At 34.6% G+C, this 19,818-nt stretch overlaps 2 protein-coding genes across 2 annotated transcripts; one reads left to right on the top strand and one right to left on the bottom strand.

The window, feature by feature from the left end:
• Positions 1-2,224: 2,224 nt before the first annotated feature.
• On the bottom strand, positions 2,225-11,347 carry LOC120625595 (protein transport protein Sec61 subunit alpha). Its single transcript, XM_039892659.1, has 10 exons — positions 11,184-11,347; positions 10,975-11,042; positions 10,665-10,730; positions 9,281-9,491; positions 7,751-7,912; positions 7,306-7,401; positions 6,718-6,884; positions 5,560-5,700; positions 4,096-4,344; positions 2,225-3,377 (listed from the first exon to the last, which is right to left on the bottom strand). The coding sequence occupies exons 1-10, from the start codon at positions 11,188-11,190 to the stop codon at positions 3,114-3,116; spliced, it is 1,431 nt and encodes a 476-aa protein (XP_039748593.1). The 5' UTR covers positions 11,191-11,347; the 3' UTR covers positions 2,225-3,113.
• A 1,533-nt stretch (positions 11,348-12,880) lies between these two features.
• LOC120625549 (pre-rRNA-processing protein TSR1 homolog) lies at positions 12,881-19,799 on the top strand. The gene is made up of 9 exons (XM_039892601.1): positions 12,881-13,075; positions 13,289-13,556; positions 13,968-14,718; positions 15,039-15,542; positions 15,734-16,000; positions 16,390-16,479; positions 17,713-17,820; positions 18,738-18,858; positions 19,606-19,799. The coding sequence occupies exons 1-9, from the start codon at positions 12,979-12,981 to the stop codon at positions 19,758-19,760; spliced, it is 2,361 nt and encodes a 786-aa protein (XP_039748535.1). The 5' UTR covers positions 12,881-12,978; the 3' UTR covers positions 19,761-19,799.
• The last annotated feature ends 19 nt before the right edge of the window (positions 19,800-19,818 follow it).

Raw genomic sequence — 19,818 nt, 5'->3', positions numbered from 1 at the left:
GGTTAGGTAAGCCAGGATTCATAATCTTAGAATAACACCACATACCTATACTATAAGAATTTTATATTAAAACTCAAATAAACAACCGTTGAACTTAAGTCTAAAAAAACTGATAACAAAAAAATATAATCTAAGTGTGTGTAATGTATTTTAGAAGTTTTATGTAATTTTTCATACCACTTGTTTGACAATGCCTTATTACAAAGCCTAGTATTGAAAGGTCAAGTATGTCAATATATCCTGTTGACTTAGAGGGTAAGTAATATTGTACGGGAGACCCTAGGGGCTTTTACGATTTGAATAAGGAACATCACGCACGGCGTATCTAAATAAAATTTGTTCAATCTAATATTGCTATCTCGCTTTAACGTATGATGGCATCCCTGTCACTCACCAGACTGAAGCGAGAACCATAGAGTAAAAATTGTAAAAAAAACCCTCCTAAACTTGATTCTATTGCCTCGCGAGGTGCCTCTTAACGCTCGCTACTCTCAGGATTATGACTCTCGCTACGCTCGGGAGTTATTCTAAAATTCCTCGTAACGTAAGACATTGCTTTACCCCCTAGTGGAACAATTTACCATTACAGAGTAGGTAGGTACTTATTGCACTGCGTCCTTTACACATTTCATAGTGCAATAGACTTAGGACAAGATTTGCTCGGTGGAGTCGTTTTAGAGTATTAATCTCTGAAACGTCAAAGTAAAATGGGCCTAATCACACAAGCGTTAGACTCGCAAATCCTGTACTTTTGGTATTGGTTATACATACGTTGTCCGAGCCAAAAACTTGTAGGCAAATTTGAGCTTTATTGCATTCATCCATTTTAAGAAAACAACTCCTTGATTGCGAGTGAGCAAATGTACCGCTTCTAATACTGATATTATGGGCTCGCTCTAGTAATCGATTGTTTCAGCTAAAAGTCCTAGATGGCGCTAAACCAATAGGGTATCGTTTTAGTATATATTCCCCTACTTGGGAAAAATAATTAATTTCAAACAATGTTTAATTAGAGACAAACAACATTAGATATGCTATAACAACAATAAAACTTAGTTTAAAATCGTTTTTACTTATATTTAAAAATGCTTAATTAGAGATGAACAACTTTAGATCGGTAGATACATGGTAGATACTATAAAATTTATTAAGTTGTTCAATACTTTAACAAAAACATACAAAAATTTAATCAACTAATTACCATATTCTATGCCAGTCAGTTTCAAATAATACAAGTGAAATTCATGGTATTTCTATGTCTTAAAATTAGGCCAATTCTACTTAAACGTCAGCGTAAAGAAACTCAAAATGGATACAGGATTGCGAGAAATTCAATTCAATTTCATAGAAAAAAAATTAAGTTGTTCCGTCACAATACACTCTTGACGCTCAAAACGTGTCACACTCGTCACCACGATTTATGACAGATTATGATTTTTCTTTTGCGATATAAAATTTGATTAGAATCGGCACAAGACCGTGGAAAATTGAATTTTCTTGTAGAGACCTATTTCTAGGAATGTTGATAATGAAGAGGACGTCCATATGTTGATTTTATCATGATGATAAAATAACGACGTAACATATTTAATGCAATAGGTACTGTTTGCAATAGCGACGCGACTCCTAAGTAATAAGGAATCCATGTGTCAGATAATAATTAGAGCGAAAGGTTAAAGAAACCAAATATAACCGGATATTCTCAACAAGACTTTGAATTCAGCGAAAATATTGATAATTTTGTTACTATATATTTTTAAAATATTGACAGCTACTCCTTGTATAAAAAATTTCAAACAAGATATCTCTAATGGTTAACGTCCAAATCTGGGGTCACGAGTGAAACAATTTTAGTGTATGTAGCAAAAATGTGACGTCAGACCTGCAAGGCCTTCGCTTATTAATCGGCCGATCACGTGTGATATTAGGTCAATATAGCTTTTACAGTAGTTTCGATTCTCGAAAACGACTCCTCGATTTGATAGTAAGAGTACTTATCGTCGACTAACACTCCTACCACGTCAGTGTACAGTTAACGCGTTGCCGACTAGTCATAACCGCGAGATTGATTTGTCAACGCATTGACAACAAATTGGGAACTCGTCTTAGACTATTTTGACAATTTTTAGACTCATGCTCTAATTTGAGAAAAGTTAGTGTCAAGTCGATATAGTATGCGAAAGCCTTTTTTAGTCTTAAAAAAATCAAAGAAAAACTCTGTACATCTCGGTAAATTATTTTATTATTAAAATTTATCATATAAATAGCACATAACCCACGCAAATCACTCACGCGCAAACCGGGCGGAACGACCACATTTAATCGCAACATTTTTCAAAAATATGTACACGACTTTATGATAATAGGGCTCCATGACAAACTCAAGGAGTTTCCATAACATCGTAATCGTAACTACACACGAAAAGTAATTTGCGACGTCGAAATTGACATCTCTTCATACAAGAAACTACCAAATTTGACGTCGCAAACGTGAGTAAGATCTGACGAAGAAATATTTTTTCGTGTAAGATTTTAATGTCATAGAAGAAGGATAGAACGGTAAAACCCAGGTTGTTCCGACAGACATGAGACTATTAAAGAGTATTCATTCACAGTATATACCTGTACAACAAAACTGAACATTAAGTCGAGATCATCTTAATTATAATACCTAAAGTAAAGCCAGTGGGACGGGATAGAGATTTTTAACAAAACTTACTGCATAAGTTAAAATCGTATGATCATAATGTCAGAGTTGTTTATATATTAAGTAATCTGGTTTTATTGGCCCAACTTCATCCAATGCTCGTGAAAAAGTACAATTCTTATTACAACCCAAAGTGACCTATAACAAAGTTTTAACTTTACTCGTGGCCTTATAATTTATTTTTTAAAGTATGTCATATACTAATGTCATGTTACAACAGAACTCTAGATATAAAAAAAATGTACAAGGTAGAATGAAAGAGATAAAAATAGAAGAATTAGATAAAACAATAATAAAACATCAAATCAGTTTTCGGAATAAACTTAACAAGACCGAGAAGAGATTTCAATTTAATTGTGCCAATTTAACATCAATTTGTTGTACAGATATTACTTGAATGTAAGACTTAGAACAAAAGTGTGCTCATGCCACCCATCTCTGCTTGTTCCTTCACGAATATCTCGAAGTACTGGTATATGATGGTGACAGCTAGCAGGATACCCGTGCCTGAGCCAATCGCACCAAGGAAGTCAGCCAGCACTGATAGAGCCCCGATGCAGAGACCACCGAAGGCAGCTGCGGTTGGAATGTAACGGTTGAGCTCGTGTATCATTGAGTTGTCTCTGTGGCCACGCATCACCATTTGCTGTTCTTTCAATTGTTTTGCAACCTGGAAGGAATAATATTATAATATTACTAGCTGTTGCCCGCGACTTCGTCTGCGTTTGATTTTTTGTTTTTAAAGCATTCAGTATCGCTAAGCCTTAAATTAGTATAGTAGTATTATATGTATATAACATGTGACTGTCAATTAATTATAGAAAAATAATTTGCAATAAAATAAAATTGCGACTATAATTAAAAATCTAAACTATCCTATCTCTTAAGTTGGAACAGGCTGCTCACGGTGTGCCAATTTAATTTAAAATCGGTTAAGTAGTTTAGGAGTCCATCGCGGACAAACATCGTGACAAGAGATTTATATATATTAAGATATCCTGCAAAACATCAATCAACCATGTTATGATCATGAGAATAGAAAATAGGGTTTCGCAAAACATTATTTGTGGATGTGGTAAAAAAGGTTTCATAGGTTAATAAATTTGTTTTAATATTAAAGAACAGTATTAAGAAAACAAATAGCAGTATTTCCTTCTAGTGTAGGTACGACTAAAAATGATAAAAATGCAAAGAAGCGAATGGGATGGAGAAGTTATTTTTAAATTTTTCTGTTACTATGCAAGAAACCGGTTTGATATAAAGTTAATGGTTTATAGCTTAACTGTAATGTCCAATGCTATTTAAACTTTTTAAAGATGGTTCATTTAAAAATGTCCGATTACATCGTGCACAATGCACATACTTCAACAGAGAATACATCAACTTACATCCTTAGCAGAAGATCCGGAAACATCGATCCACGTTTTAGAGAAGAAGGCGCAAGAGCCCAGCATGAAAAAGATGTAGAGTACTGCGTGCACGGGGTCGTGGGCGATGTGCGCGAGCGACTCCGGCGGGCTGAAGTAGTAGCACAGGCCGCCCACGGGGTAGGCTCGAGCGGGGCCGCCGCCGCCCACGTCCGCCCACACGCCCAAAAGATTCACCAGGAAGTTACCGCTAAACTTCACAGCCAGCATCTGTGGAGTTAAATTCATTTGTTAGCGACCATTGGCATAGAATGATCCCACAGGCGTTATGCGAGCGTTAGCGTTTCTGCAATGTCTGCGCAGCTAATACGTTAACGTCACGATTCTCAAGCGTTCGCAACTTTGACGGCCGGTTGGTGTAGTGGGTAGGCCCCTGCATTCTGAGTCTAAGTCCGTGGGTTCGATTCCCACAACTGGAAAATGTTTGTGGGATGAACAGTAATGTTTTTCAGTGTCTGGGTTTTTATATGTATTTTATAGGTATTTATGTGTATTACTCATAAAAATATTCATCGGTCATCTTAGTACCCCTAACACAAGCTACTATTTGATACTATTTAAGTACAGTGCGAAATATTTACTATCTTGTAATTGATTCGACCATATAGATTTTTTTCCAAAATTGACGATGATTGTGTTTTTTCTTCTAAGTTATGGGATCGAATCCCAGCACGCACAACTCTAAATTTTCTAAGTTATGTGCGTTTTCAGTATTAAAATATCAACTGACTCAACGGTGCAAGAAACCATCGTGAGGAAACCTGCAAAATTCAAATTCAAAATTTCTTTATTCATGTAGGCCTATCACAGGCACTTATAAAGCGTTCATAAATACTTGTTTACATAATTGTAAGGGGATAGTGATAACTTCGTTCGCCAACTTAAACCTAAAGCTACGAGGGTTCCAAACGCGCCCTGGTCTAAGAAGACCCCACAACAAAAGGGGTAATTTTTTTTTTGTTATCACCATTTTTCAGTGTCTGGGTTTTTATATGTATATTATAAGTATTTATGTGTATTACTCATAAAAATATTCATCGGTCATCTTAGTAACCCTAACACAAGCTACTATTTGATACTATTTAAGTACAGTGCGAAATATTTACTATCTTGTAATTGATTCGACCATATAGATTTTTTTCCAAAATTGACGATGATTGTGTCTTTTCTTCTAAGTTATTTTCGTTGAAGCAAAGTCAACATTTTTGTTTCATCGCCCTAATCCATTCTGTCTTAAGTTGCGGTTCTCATACCACCGATACCGAAACTAACATATGCATTTTTATCAGTCCATATTTTTAGATTATCGATAAGTTACGATAACTTTCAATAATCTGATTAATTCGTAAACTACACTATGTATCCCGACACTGTCACACTTCATAGTACGTTTGTGGATACGACTGAAATTCAAAAGGTTGTTACCTGTGAGATGACGTAGAGGTTAGAAACCAGCGCAGATTGTAAGATGATGGGTATGTTCGAGGTGTAGAACAGCTTGATGGGGTAGGATGAGTACTGGCCGCGGTAGCGAGCAGACTTGATGGGCAGGTCCACTCGGAAGCCCTAGAAAAAAAAAAGAAAATTGGATGCTGTATGGCTGACATCACATGACATCACTTTCAGGGGGGATCGAATCCCAGCACGCACAACTCTAAATTTTCTAAGTTATGTGCGTTTTCAGTATTAAAATATCAACTGACTCAACGGTGCAAGAAACCATCGTGAGGAAACCTGCAAAATTCAAATTCAAAATTTCTTTATTCATGTAGGCCTATCACAGGCACTTATAAAGCGTTCATAAATACTTGTTTACATAATTGTAAGGGGATAGTGATAACTTCGTTCGCCAACTTAAACCTAAAGCTACGAGGGTTCCAAACGCGCCCTGGTCTAAGAAGACCCCACAACAAAAGGGGTAATTTTTTTTTTGTTATCACCATCTCACAGTATATTTATTTAGCTATGAAGCTAGAGCAATTCACACCCAAGCATTTTTTATCGTTTAAGTAATCCTTAATATTATAATAGGATTTTTCTGTAAGCTTACGTTTTATATTAACTTTGAACTTATTGAGAGACATCTCAAAGATTTCATTTGGTAATTTGTTATAAAATAATATACAATTGCCCTTGAATGAATTTGCAATTTTGTGTAGCCTAGTAAACTGCACACCGAGTTTATTTTTGCTTCTAATATTTATATTGTTACAGTCCATTTTCTTTTTAAATTTTGTTATAATTTTATGAACATAAATTAAATTTTCATATATGTAAATCATAGTGAGAGTTCTTCATAGTGTTTTCAAAGGTGTGTGGAGTCAACCAATCCACACTAGGCTAGTGTGGTGGTCTGCGGCCGAGCCTTAAACCCTTCTCATTGTGGAGAAGGGTTTAAGGCCGTAGTCCCTGTGCCTTGTAGTGGGCCAGTAAGAAGATTTACAAGAATTATTTCAAATTTTCCTTTGCATTTCTTATTACCTTAAAAAAATTATTATAAATGTTCTATTCATGTGCGAATAATTATTGCAAATGCCGATCCCACTTCTGATGTTGGAAGGTACAAAAATAAGAACATCTTACCTGGAAGTATATAACTATAGCAAAGACGAGGACGGTGGCGAGCAGGTTCATGAGGTTAGGCAGGTTCTGGCGGTAGAAGGCTTCACGCAGGGCCCTGACTTTGTCAGGCCGGGTAGCTAGTAAGTGGAACAGGGCTATGACCGCGCCTTCGAACTCTGTGCCGCGACCTGAAATATATAACAAGTTATATCGTTTGTTCAAGATGATATGTAAAAAGAATTTCCCGCCAAGGAATTTTAGTAGACTCCTTCTTTAAACACTTACATGAGTACTTTCCCATTTTTACTGTTAGTATGTCAGTATAAGAATCGATTGTTAGAATCGAAACACGTCATCTTGTTTTAAAGTTGAAGTTTATGCACACAGATTGTTTGTGAAATAAAAATAAATCAAAAATGCATAAAGTCCAAAGCACTGAATTTGCGAATCTAAATTGTGTGGTATAAGGTTTATTTTCCTGTGACTTTACAGTGTTATCATTCTTGGAAACAAACCTATAAATTGCCAGTATGTGCAATATTTATGCAATATTTATTAAAGCAGCTTTAGTAGACCCATTATTGAGTACAAATTAAATTATTGACTTACCAGTGTTGACGGTTGCAGGTGAGAATGCCTTCCATACAATAGTTTCACAAATGTTTGTAGCAATGAACAAGGAGATACCAGAGCCCAGACCGTATCCTGAAACAAAGAATTGTTATAATATTGTCTCACTACTCACTAATCAAAAATTATATTCAGTATAAATAAAGTATCTGTCTGAGACTTCAAAACAACTATCTGTTATATATAATTCCAATGTTTGCCAGGGTGAACTGCTGAACCAATTTCTTTTTTTTCTTTTTTTAAATTTGTGTTTCTTATTAGTCCTTCGTTTATAATTGCAATATTTTGAACTCTTCATAATTCTTTACCAATGCTCAATAAAACCAATAGAACCTAATATTTGAACATGATAACCACAGGAACATGTGACCGGGTCTGCCCTAATAAAAAAAGGTTAGATATTATCTATATTATAAAAACTCACCTTTTTGTAAAAGTTCGTCCAACAACAGTACAATCAGTCCAGCAACAAACAGCTGTATGATGATGAGCAGACACACTCCAGCACCAATTTCACTGGGCTCTCCGTACATACCAGTCATTACGTATACAATGGCCTGCCCCACTGTTATCACCATACCAAACACTGTTGACAAGTGAAAAAAACACATAAGTATAGATAATCTTTTAAATAAGCTCAAAAGTCCCCTACATTACTTTTATATATTTACCTTACTCAAAAGTGTAAATATATAAAAGGATATATATATATTTTAAGGGATAAGCTATTCCTTTGTACTTTTTTAATAATTATAATATATTGTTTAAAAATGGTTTGGTATAAAAACAATAGAAATAATCTAATGTTTTTTTTTTAGTGCTTGTAAGTTGTGATTTTTAGTGTAAAATGTTGATTGATATACAGAACTGTACTACATTATGGCAGTTACAAGAAACCTATAATCAGTTTTAACGTGACATCGGAACGCTAAATAGCCTCCCACCAGACCAGACCAGAGAAAATTTTGAAATTATAAATTTCCAGATTGCCCCTTCCGACAATCGAAAGCTCGACCTCACTTTTTTTTTCACAGCACTCTGCTACGCCAGGGATTCGTCAATTAATAACACTTCCAAAGGTTTACAGTTACTCACCTGATAGTTAAAAAATAAATGGGATTATAAAAAAGACCTATATGAGAGCATTCAGCAAATTGATCACGAGGAAAGAAGTTTGACATGATGTTAAGAATAAATTGAAGAAACCAAGAAAAGGAGAAGTATGACTAATGCCCATTTTCACTAACCAAAAACAAAGCAATGCCTAAATAAGTAACACCTAATCTAAGGAGATCCTAGGCATATAGCAACCGCCCATCAATAGTTATCACGTCAGAATTGGCAAAATGTTTTTCTTCTATAGACAAATATTTTTGATGATAGCCCAATTCTTGAGGAAGTTTAAAAGGCATGTATTTATCATCATGCTACAACTGTAAGAAACTAAGCAAAAAAAAAAGTAAGGACGCTAAGCGAACACGAAGCAGTGGGTGAGCGATGCGACTTGGTATGTCAGGATATACTGTGTATAAAAGCAGATGAAAACTGTATGTGAAAAATTTACGGACAACGAAGTCGCGCAGAATCAGTATAATAAAACATAATACGCGTTTGTAATAGAACATAATAATAATTAGGAGAAAGTTCTTGGCAATATGCCTAAAATTAAAACTGTTTTGTGAATTTGGCAAGCTTCTCTACAGATATGCAAATATTAGTACAATACAATAGTATTTTCAATATTGACAATAACTTCATTTATTCTCACTTGCTTTTAAGTTATTCATGATACTGTAGGAATTCTTCAATAAGTCCTCTCTCTCAAAATAAAGTGTGTGAATAAGAAATTTTAAATACTGTTAGGAAAGGTTACAGTCAAAAATTACATTTGCCTCATTGCAGAAAACAACAATGTATATAGTTAAATGTCATTGAATTAAAAAAAAACCCTTACATTTTTGAGCTCCATTAAACAATGCTCTGTCTTTTGGGGTGTCACCAACTTCAATGATCTTCGCACCGGCTAGCAGCTGCATAATAAGACCTGATGTGACGATGGGAGAGATACCAAGTTCCATGAGCGTTCCTCTGTTTGAGGCCAGGATCACACGGATCCAGTAGAAAGGATCCGCACTATCTGATGACATTATGCCGAATAATGGGATCTGAAATTAGAAGTCTTTATTAAGCATGCATTTTTACAATCTCATAAACAACAAAACCTTAACTAGGAAAACTGTAGGATCTTCATTAATTTTGACAGTGCAACTTCTGGGGGTGCCACCCATGCCGAGCTTTTGAGGAATTGGGACCCACACAGAAGAATAGAGATACTCTGAGCACAAACTCTCTCAATAATCCTCTGATATACCCTGAGCTCTCTTATGAGGCCCTAATTTGCATGTACCTGCTAGTAAAAGAAATAATTGAATCGATACAACCAGTAACTTGATGAGTAATCCAATTAATATATTTAATTATTGATGCAGTAAATGTAATTCTCGGTAAGAGTGTGCTATATAAGCCTTAAATAGTAGTCTAGTTTTTATTAAAATAGAGTATGGTTTGCAGCAAACTGCATTTAACATCAAAATTTCTCCTTAAAACCCTATAGTATATTTTACCTGAACCACAGTAACTTTGGACAGCATTGCAAAAATATTTTAGAAAGTATTGGATTTTGCATAATTACTTTGCATGATAAACAATGAAAATGAAGCTTAAGTTGCTAATATAATCTGTGAAAACAAAGCATAAATAAATTATCCTTTTTGTAGATATTAGGCAGCTAAATTTCATTTAAGCTTAAATTTCATTTTATATTGAGGGATATTTTTTCATAATTGATTCTAGAAAAAATGTTGTGATAACTTAAATACTGTGTAATGACCAAATCTTATCATCATCATCATCATCATCATAGCCCATAGTTAACCACCAAATCTTATATCAATTCAAAAATTCAAAACCTTTCTAAATGGGATTGTGTATCATATGCAACAATAACATAATATACAGTTGTTATTCCAATATTCAACAATAGCTAATTTCAGTAAAAAACTGTACAGGATGTTCATTATAACTTTATAGTTAGTTTACAGTGATGATATCTAAATTTAGTAAATAGATTTTGAGTTTATACAGTGGAAATGCTGTGTTCCTAACATCATATTGCCCGCAGCTTTTGATGAGATAAAAGCGGTGGACCTAAACAGTAAAAAAATATTTTCACAGACAAGGCCTGACCCCAGCAGTGGGACATCTGGCATCATTTGTGCAGGCAGCTTTAGAATAGCGACTAAAACATATGGAGATAATAAGTATAAAAAACTGCTTACCTGGCAGCATACTAAGAAAATAAATAGTGTGATAGCTGTCCATAATACTTTTTCTCTGAATTGTATCTGAAAGAAAAATCAACTTTGTTAAAACTTTCCTGATTTAGCGAAAACAGCCAATTCATGTTGCTACCATTAACAGTTAGGTAGGTACTCATTGCACATTTAGGTTATACTTTCACTTGTATCAGCAAACTCAAAAATCAAATTTGTGTATTAATCTACTTCTTTTTCATTGCATTTTTAGGACATCCACATACATTTTGGGTTCGAAAGTAAAATAAAAAGGGGTTAAATCCCATCAACTTACCTTTCGCTCCGGTTTCGCTATTTCGGGCAATATACTGCAGAATGGTTTTATAACTTCGAGGAATTTGACTGAAAAATGGAAAACACGAGTTACTTTACCAGTTTTTAACACATTAATTTCATCTTCAACACAATTTCAGGGCGAACTCAATACGTGTCTACTATTTATATATACACGGTATTTAACGTTTAAATACAATAGATACTCACTTCCCATTTTGATTTACTGTGATTGAACTATCCTAACTAAATTAACAACTGATCAATTCGCATGAAACCATTCAACTTTTGTTCAATAATAAGACTCCAACAAGACTTTTACAAAAATGAACCTGCGCAAAGCCACCAACGAGCCGTCCACAAATGACACGTCCACAACGTCACGTCACGTGACCTGTGATGTTGGCGTGCGAAATGTTGCCATAACAATTACAGGCTTAATCGATAAATATTAACGATATGACAAGTTCTCGAAATAAGTTCCCTGTTTTCGATTAATATAATGTCAATGAAAATTATTATTAAAAAGTATTTTTTTTGTTATCTATAGTGTTCGTCGGAAGAAGAAATAGACCATATTCCTACGTTGTAAAATATAGCAACTCACTCTAGTGATTGCTTAATTAGTGTACTGCAATCCTCTTATTGGAACTTATCATAAAGCATTTAATTTAAAAGGGGTTATGATTTAAACGCTTCATTACAATTTCGATACCAAATTGGTTTTCAAAAAACCCGAAACAACAATTTTTAAGCACTTTTGAAACGTCAAGTGAGTCCGTTTGTAGTGACTTTACAACCAATCGTGAATCATGGCCCAAGCCGAAATATTAACGCTCAGCTTTACTCACTGAAGTGAAGACGATACTGTTTTTCAATTACACTGCTACATCCGTATATAGACTAGTTTTAATTAATGTTGAGGTGAGTTTAAATACACGGTCGATTTCCAAATTTGTCTTTATCTATCCATATGTTATGATTTCTGTATCATTGTAATAACGAAATTTCGTTCGCAGCCCGCTGCCACCGTTAGAAATGAAATGTAATGGAGTGGCTTTATTTGTCTTCAAGATGGATCATCCTCAAGGAGATCTTGAAGGGTTTCATAGTGAAAAGTGCGTAGGGGTCATATTGCCGAAGGTCTGTTTGGTGTGGAGTGACGTCAAATGTGGATTGGAAAAATTATAAATTACACCAGCTTTTCGCGGAGTATAGCAAATTAAGCTAAATTTTCATAATATATCATGGAATTCCACAAAGTAACGCCTGCTTCTATCCAATATCCCAGATTGGTAGACTCCACACGCCTTTGAGGACATTATGGGAACTCTCAGGCATTCAGGATTCCTCACGATATTTTCCGTCACCGTTCAAGCAGGTGATATTATAATTGGTTAAAACGTTCATAAGTTAGAAAAGTTGCGTGCTGAGATTCGCCCGAAATTGAAGTTCTACCCACTAGGATATCTCCGCTTCGCTTTGTTTAAATATGTGATATGTATTCTAAAATTTATAATATGTTTTAGTGATTATTCCGAATCAACTAACACGAATACACATCCACTTTCCTATGTTCTAAGAACTATATTTTCTTGTATTATTTCTTAGCTTTTTGTTGTAATAAAGTTTTTCTATCATTGTTACCCTCGGAGATGGAAATAATCATGCGAGGCTACTCCATAGCGATTGCGATCGGTATACAAGGTTATAAATTATTAAGTTAAGTAGATAGAAACTTTTAGGCATAGATTTCATCATCATCATTTCATCATGTTATTCTACTATCATCTTTTAGGTAGGGAACAAAACCTAATCTCTAGAACCTCAAATGTCAAAATAAAGTGACATTGACGTCAAATGTGAATTGTCAGACGTCAGTGTCAGAGTCCCATCAGTCACTGTCATTGTAGGATTTAAAATAGACCCATGTGTGTTTTATTTGAAAATATTAACTTTTTTTGCCTAATTTTCTTTATGAACTCCCTTGATATTATAATTTAAAATGCAGCAGCCACATCGCGCCGGAAATCTCAAGCAGAGTAACAAATCACACAAGTCCCGTCATCGATCGAAAAGGGGAATTTCGGCAGCGGTTAAAGGTAAGGTTATCTCTATTTTTACCTATAGAAATAGTATCTTGTAAGAGGTTGTGTGCATGTCTGTTACCATATACCTCAAAAAGTTGTGGATCGATTTGATAATCATCTTATATCTAATGTTTAGGTTACTATCGTACCTCCAGTCGTGAGTATCGTAAATTTTTTATTTTCCTCTAAAACCAGTATTGTGTTAATGTTTCGAATTAATTCTAGGTAAAGTAGTTAAGGAGTTTGTGCGTCGCAATCGTCATATACTAAAGAAGGAGGAAAGGCGTCACCAAGCATTACAAATACGTAAAAATAAACGCGATGAAGTACTCGCTAAGAAACGTGGACTAGGCGGTAATCGTAATCCACCTTTTCTTGTTTGTCTTGTGCCACTGAACGCACAGCTAGATGTCCAATCTGCACTGGTTATCTTGAAGACTTGTTCTGAAGGTGCAATTGTCAGTCAATCTCCAAATGGCATCCTACATGTTGGGTAAGATATATCCCACAAAAACATACTGTAAAAAACTAGCCAAGTCTGAATGAAGCTGCTTGTTTATCTCTACAAAGTAATTAAATGTAGACAAAGAAGTAATAATTCAGTATTCCATGTTTCACATAACAACTTATCAAAAACCTGCAAATAAGAAACACACTTTTTTTAATTATTTGATGTGATAGGCAAGATCTTCAATAGATTATTAAAGTCCCACTGCTGGGCACAGGACACCTCTTACAGGAGAGAGCTTAGAGCTTTGATATAAAATATTCAAATGAATAATTTGAATTTCGGTGGGTTATTGTCTGCATGTTCATCACAGTCATTATCTAACATTTATTATTCTCGTTACCTTGTCTTATTACCTTTTCTCAATACATTATTAATATGACATACTATTTTAAGGTTACCAAACTTCAAGCAGCGATTTTCATTCATCTGTCCTGAAATACACAATGACTTCAGTCTCATAGATGCACTTAAAATTGCTGATACAGTATTATTCATCAGTTCAGCCCTTGATGAGCCAGTGGATGAGTGGGGTGAGAAGGCTCTAGCTTTGTCTATGGCCCAAGGAATGCCTACCCCAGTTGTTGTAGCCATGGATATAGAAGGTGTCCACCCTAAAAAGAGGACAACTGAAAAGCAAAATGTACAAAAACTAATATCTAAATGGTTGCCAGAAGAAAAGATTATGCAACTAGACAAAAGCTCAGATGGCTTAAATGTGTTACGTCGAATAGGTAATCAGAAACAAAATGTAATACATCACAGAGAAAAAAGACCTTATATGCTTGCAGAAGAGGTTGATTACATACCTGATGCAGAAGGTGACTGTGGTACATTGAAATTAAGTGGCTACTTACGCGGCATGCCATTAAATGTGAATGGTTTGATTCATATAACTGGTTTGGGAGATTTTCAGATGTCTAGAATTGATGGGTTAGATGATCCCCATCCATTAAATACAGGCAAAGAAAATACAAAGAGTGATACAATGGATGCAGAGATTACTCAAGTATCAGTCTTACAAGTAGCTGACCCAGCAAAGCAAGAGTCTTTAGTTACTGAGAATGTTCCAGATCCCATGGATGCAGAACAGACTTGGCCAACAGAGGACGAAATTAAGGAAGCCAATATGGACACGAAGAAAAAGGTAAATACTTGTGCAATATTAACTATAAAACTCTAAATTAATAAAAAATAGATTGTGTCAAATAGACCGCTATCTGGGATGGTTATAACTAGAAAAGGTTTATTTTAACTTTTGTAATTCAAGCTTCTTCATGTTTTGGTCATGACGATCAATTTATTTTAACCAAGAAATCACACCAATGAACTTCCAAAGTAGTTTACAACATATTCTTAAAAATGTTACAATTCTCAATTACATTCTGTTCATAAAATTATGTAGATAGATGAAATCATATTACTTCATGTATTTTTTTTGATGAACAGTTCTAAATTTTTGCTTAGGTTAAAAAGGTTCCCAAAGGCTGGTCAGACTATCAAGCAGCTTGGATAGTTGAGTCAGATGCTGAAGGCGACGGTGATGGTTCTGATCAGGAGAGTGAAGAAAGTGACGATGATAAAGAAGAATTCATGTCCTGTGAGGAAGATGACTCAGATCCAGAGGTGGATGGAGAAGATAATGATTTTGAATCAGTTGCTGATTCAGAAATGGGACCTACGGATGAGAAATATGATGCAACTATTGATTCTTATGAAGAACATGAGATGCTTAAGAAACTTGCTGCAGCTAGGGAAGATCAACAATTCCCTGATGAAGTTGATACTCCACAGGATTTTCCAGCAAGGGAAAGATTTATGAGGTTCAGGGGGTTGGAGTCCTTTAGGACATCAGCTTGGGATCCGAAGGAGAATCTTCCTATTGATTATGCAAGGATATTTCAGTTTGAGAATTATGAACGGACAAGGAAGAGGGTTTTCAAGGAACTTGAGGATAGTTTAATAAATATGGTAGGTGTATAACCTTTTTATAGTGATTTTAATAAAATTTATTTAAAATATTAAAATTGCTTGTATTTAATTTTTAACAAATTTTATGCAAAATTTACTTAGTACATTAAATTAAGACTTAATTGTAACTATTTTTGCATTAAACAGACAGTTGATTGTAAAATGATTGTATATGTTTCAATGTGTTTCAGTATGGATTTTACATAACAGTACATGTTAAAGGGGTACGCCAAGACGTATGGAAGGCGTACCACAATGCCAATGCAAATGCTCCAATGTCATTATTTGGTCTGTTACCACATGAACACAAAATGTCTTTGATGAATGTTGTGTTGAAACGGACTGGTGTAAGCGATGAACCTATTAAAAGTAAAGAAAGATTGATCTTCCAAGTAGGATACAGGAGATTTATTGTGAATCCCATATTTAGTCAGCATACAAATGGAAGTAAACACAAGGTAAAGTTTGTTTTTCCTATTAAATTAATTTGTAGAAAAATTGTCTTAAGCGCTATGTAAAACATTTATACATATACATTTATATATATATATATTGAATAAAAATTAATTGTGCTTAATCTTCTATAGACATCTAAGATAGATAAAAAAAGGGTATTCTAACAAGATAAACTTAAAAAATAGAAAAAAAGGACACAGAATACAAAGCTTCAAGCTTTCATTGAATATTTAAACGTAGAACCTGACATACCTACTGTTTGTCATTTCTAGTTTTTTCAAAAATACTAATTACGGTATCGACTGATGGTTCAGTTTAGTGAAAGTCAGCCTCTTGTTGATATTAACTGGTTTTATTATCAGATGGTTAACGCACTAACTTGTCATTTTAGTATGAGAGATTCTTCCAACCCGGTTCAACATGTGTTGCTACCTTCTTTGCACCTATACAGTTCAGTCCGTCAACAGTTTTATGTTTTAAGGTAAGTTTTTTCATAGTTCCTGTATGCAGCATTCCTATTGTGCAATTTCTTGCTTAATGTATTATCTTGCAAATAAATTACATGCCATCAAAATTGGCTTGCACTTTTAAGTTCAGTCAAAAACATTTTTTGAAGTGTTTTCTTATAATGAATAGCAAGAATTCTGTAATGTGACTAACATTAATTTCAGTATTGCATGCAACTTACATGCAAGTAACTTGTGCAGTAGAAAGTTGGCTTTTTTATTTTTGAAAGGTTCAAATCAAATTTATTATGATTATCAATTTCATAAGTCTACTAGACTTTCTGTCCACTGCGTTTTTTTTTTTCTATAAATCCAGCATTCTTTAATAACCCAGGATAAAATGTATCCAATGATTGTCTCCAGGATGTTAACCATTCCAATGCAAAATTTCACCAATACAAGCTAAGTAGTCAACCCATAGGTAGCAAATGCTATTTTGTTAAATCCTGCGGGTAAATTTTACTGTGCTAAATCTTTGCCAAATTTCATCCAGATAGGTTCATCGGTCGAGCCTAACATAGGTAACAAACATTCAGACACACTTTCGCTTTTAGAATATTAAGTATGGATTAGCAAAATTAATCTGGACGTAATAGCTTAATGCAGGGGTTCCAAACTTTATTAAACTAGCGGCGCACTTAGATGGCAAGCAATTCATCACGGCGCTCGCCCGCCCACTAACCTAAGCTAGTTAAAATAGATAGGTAGTAGTTTACAAGAAATGGTCATAAATTAGTGACATCTGCATATCGTCTGCGAAAGGTATAGATATATTTTTTGGGATTGAGTATACGCTTTTATAATATGATCCCTAAGGTAATTTTGGATCTTCCAATGCATAAGTTTAAAGGCTATGTTAAAACACATTTATTACAGTGAGGTTACTATACAATTGATGAATATCTTAATGACAAGATTGCTTGGAAGCACCCGGCTCCGCTTTCATCTCTCACAAGATAGAAAAAATAATGTTAAAATGTAAAATATAAATTGTTGATGTCGGAAAAAATGAATTTTGAATTTGAATTTAGCTTGTTAGTCAGGCAGATAGGCGCATAAATGAGACACTACAAAGTGATAAATCTCAGCACCATAACTATCAAAAATTCTTGATTTTTCTTGAAGTACAGACAGAGAGGTGCACCTCTGTACTTTCTACGGCCCCAGGTTACGAAGCCCTGGCTTAATGTACATTATTCGTATTTCAGGAGAAGAAGAACACAAAACTGCAGTTGGTTGCATCGGGAGTGCTACAGTCTTGCAACCCCGATAGATTAGTTATTAAAAGGATAGTGCTTTCTGGACATCCTTATAAGGTAAGAGTATAAAAACAGCATTCATTACCCTCAGCCTATTTAAGTACCATTGCTGGGTGTATGTCTCCTTGAACGTAGGAGGATTTAGAGCTTAAACCCACCACTCTACTTTAACAAAGGTAAGATTAGTATCATATGTTAGTGATAACAACCTTGGCCAATGGCTTAACATAGTGGATACGGCCAATTTCCTTACACCAGGTTTGTACTGAAAATGGAATTTTTGGAAATAAAAAGCCAATACATAACTATTTTGTGCTCGACCTGGGAATCAAACTTGTGATCTTACACATTGTGATCACTACAGATCATCGTTATTAAACATTCTAACCATGAGACCAACAAAGCAGTCACAGAGAGATAGATCAAAAAATAAATAAATGTACTCGGCAATACACACATCACCATCTAGCCCCAAAGTAAACGTAGCTTGTGTTATGGATACTAAGATAACTGATGAATATTTTTATGAATAATATATATAAACACTGATAAACGGCGGCTCAGAATCGTGGAACTTGGAACTCCCTACAAAAGACCTATGTCCAGCAGTGGACGTCTATCGGTTGATGTGATGATGATGACTGATAAACACCCAGGCACTGAAAAACATTCATGTTCATCCCACAAACACACAGCATTGGGCTCAGAAAGCAGGATCGTTGCCCTCTGTGACAAAAGAAAAAAAAAACAAATTTGTGTACATTTTTAACCTTCGACACCAAAAGCCCGTGTTGTATATTCCACTGGTAGTCTGTTTGTGTCAATAAATATACAAAGACACAAACACATTAATAGCTGAGGGCTATGACGTTTGATGACAACATAAATTTTTTTTGTATTCAAAGGAACTTTTAAATGCATTATTTCTTAGTTAATATGTGCAACCATTTGACAAACTTGTGTATTGTTTGCAGGTCAACAAGAAATCTGCAGTCATAAGATTCATGTTCTTTAATAGAGATGACGTTGTATACTTCAAACCGTGCAAGCTAAGAACTAAGTATGGCCGAACTGGACACATAAAGGAACCTTTAGGTAAGGAAATTGATTATATTTATCATATCTCGAGATCCTGATAAAATCCAACTGTTCATTTTTTTTTTACTAGTCATTAAAAATTTTAGCAGGGTTAGTACAAAAGTCTGTCAGTTTTCAAGTTTTCCCAACTTTATCGATTGTTTTGGCTTTCCATTACCAATAAAAAATTACATGTTCTCAGTTCATTTCCTCCAAAATAGATCATTAAATTTAATGTTAACATTAATAATCTATTTTGAAAAATAGATACATTATTCTAAAATAAGAAATGATTTAGACGCATCAGCGAAAGCTGTTTAGTCTATTATATAGTAATAATAATAATAATGTTGGAAAAAACAACAGTTTCTTGCTGGCTTCTTCTCGTTAGAATCGGTGGTAGATTTACTAGAAACACACAGACTTGAAATTTCAGAAGTGCTTACACAGTCTTAACGTAAATTAATTTTGAATTAGAATTAAAATTTTCTGACCACAATAGTTTAAAATAAAGGTCAGTCTGCAGAAAGTAATAAATTTTTAAAGTTAAGTGTTTTGACTTTAATCATCTAGATTTATTAAAGTATTAAAATAAATTAAACGTTGAGAAAAAAAAACAATGAAGTTTTTATCGCGTATAAAAAACTTACACGCGATCCCTAAGTGGCGTGTAAGTTACCACCATCTTAGACTGCATCGTTACTTACCATCAGGTGAGATTGCTAACTTGTAGTTGGAATAAAAAAAAACTTTTTATATCGTCAGGTACGCACGGTCACATGAAGTGCGTTTTCGATGGACAGCTGAAATCCCAAGACACAGTGCTTCTCAACCTCTACAAGCGGATGTTCCCCAAATGGACGTACGAAGACTGCATTGTTACTGACAGAGATCGTAAAGGAAGCGACGTGATGGAGTGATCTTATATAAAATAAATAAAATTACTTATGTATACACAATGATTGTATTATTTTCAAC

This window comes from Pararge aegeria, chromosome 8 (assembly GCF_905163445.1).
Source record: "Pararge aegeria chromosome 8, ilParAegt1.1, whole genome shotgun sequence".
Taxonomy (NCBI): Eukaryota; Metazoa; Arthropoda; class Insecta; order Lepidoptera; family Nymphalidae; genus Pararge; species Pararge aegeria.
Note: the sequence above shows the minus strand (reverse complement) of the source record. Positions and strands in the feature narration are given on the sequence as shown.

What these genes read in the sequence shown, in the direction of transcription:
- LOC120625595 (XM_039892659.1), bottom strand. An exon ending in GGACGAACTTTTACAAAAAG is followed by an intron (nt 7,402 to 7,750) that starts GTGAGTTTTTAT and finishes TCTTTGTTTCAG; the next exon opens with GATACGGTCTGGGCTCTGGT. An exon ending in CCGGATCTTCTGCTAAGGAT is followed by an intron (nt 3,378 to 4,095) that starts GTAAGTTGATGT and finishes TATTCCTTCCAG; the next exon opens with GTTGCAAAACAATTGAAAGA.
- LOC120625549 (XM_039892601.1), top strand. Translation starts at nt 12,979, where the DNA reads ATGCAGCAGCCACATCGCGCCGGAAATCTCAAGCAGAGTAACAAATCA. An exon ending in AATGGCATCCTACATGTTGG is followed by an intron (nt 13,557 to 13,967) that starts GTAAGATATATC and finishes TACTATTTTAAG; the next exon opens with GTTACCAAACTTCAAGCAGC. An exon ending in AGGATAGTTTAATAAATATG is followed by an intron (nt 15,543 to 15,733) that starts GTAGGTGTATAA and finishes AATGTGTTTCAG; the next exon opens with TATGGATTTTACATAACAGT.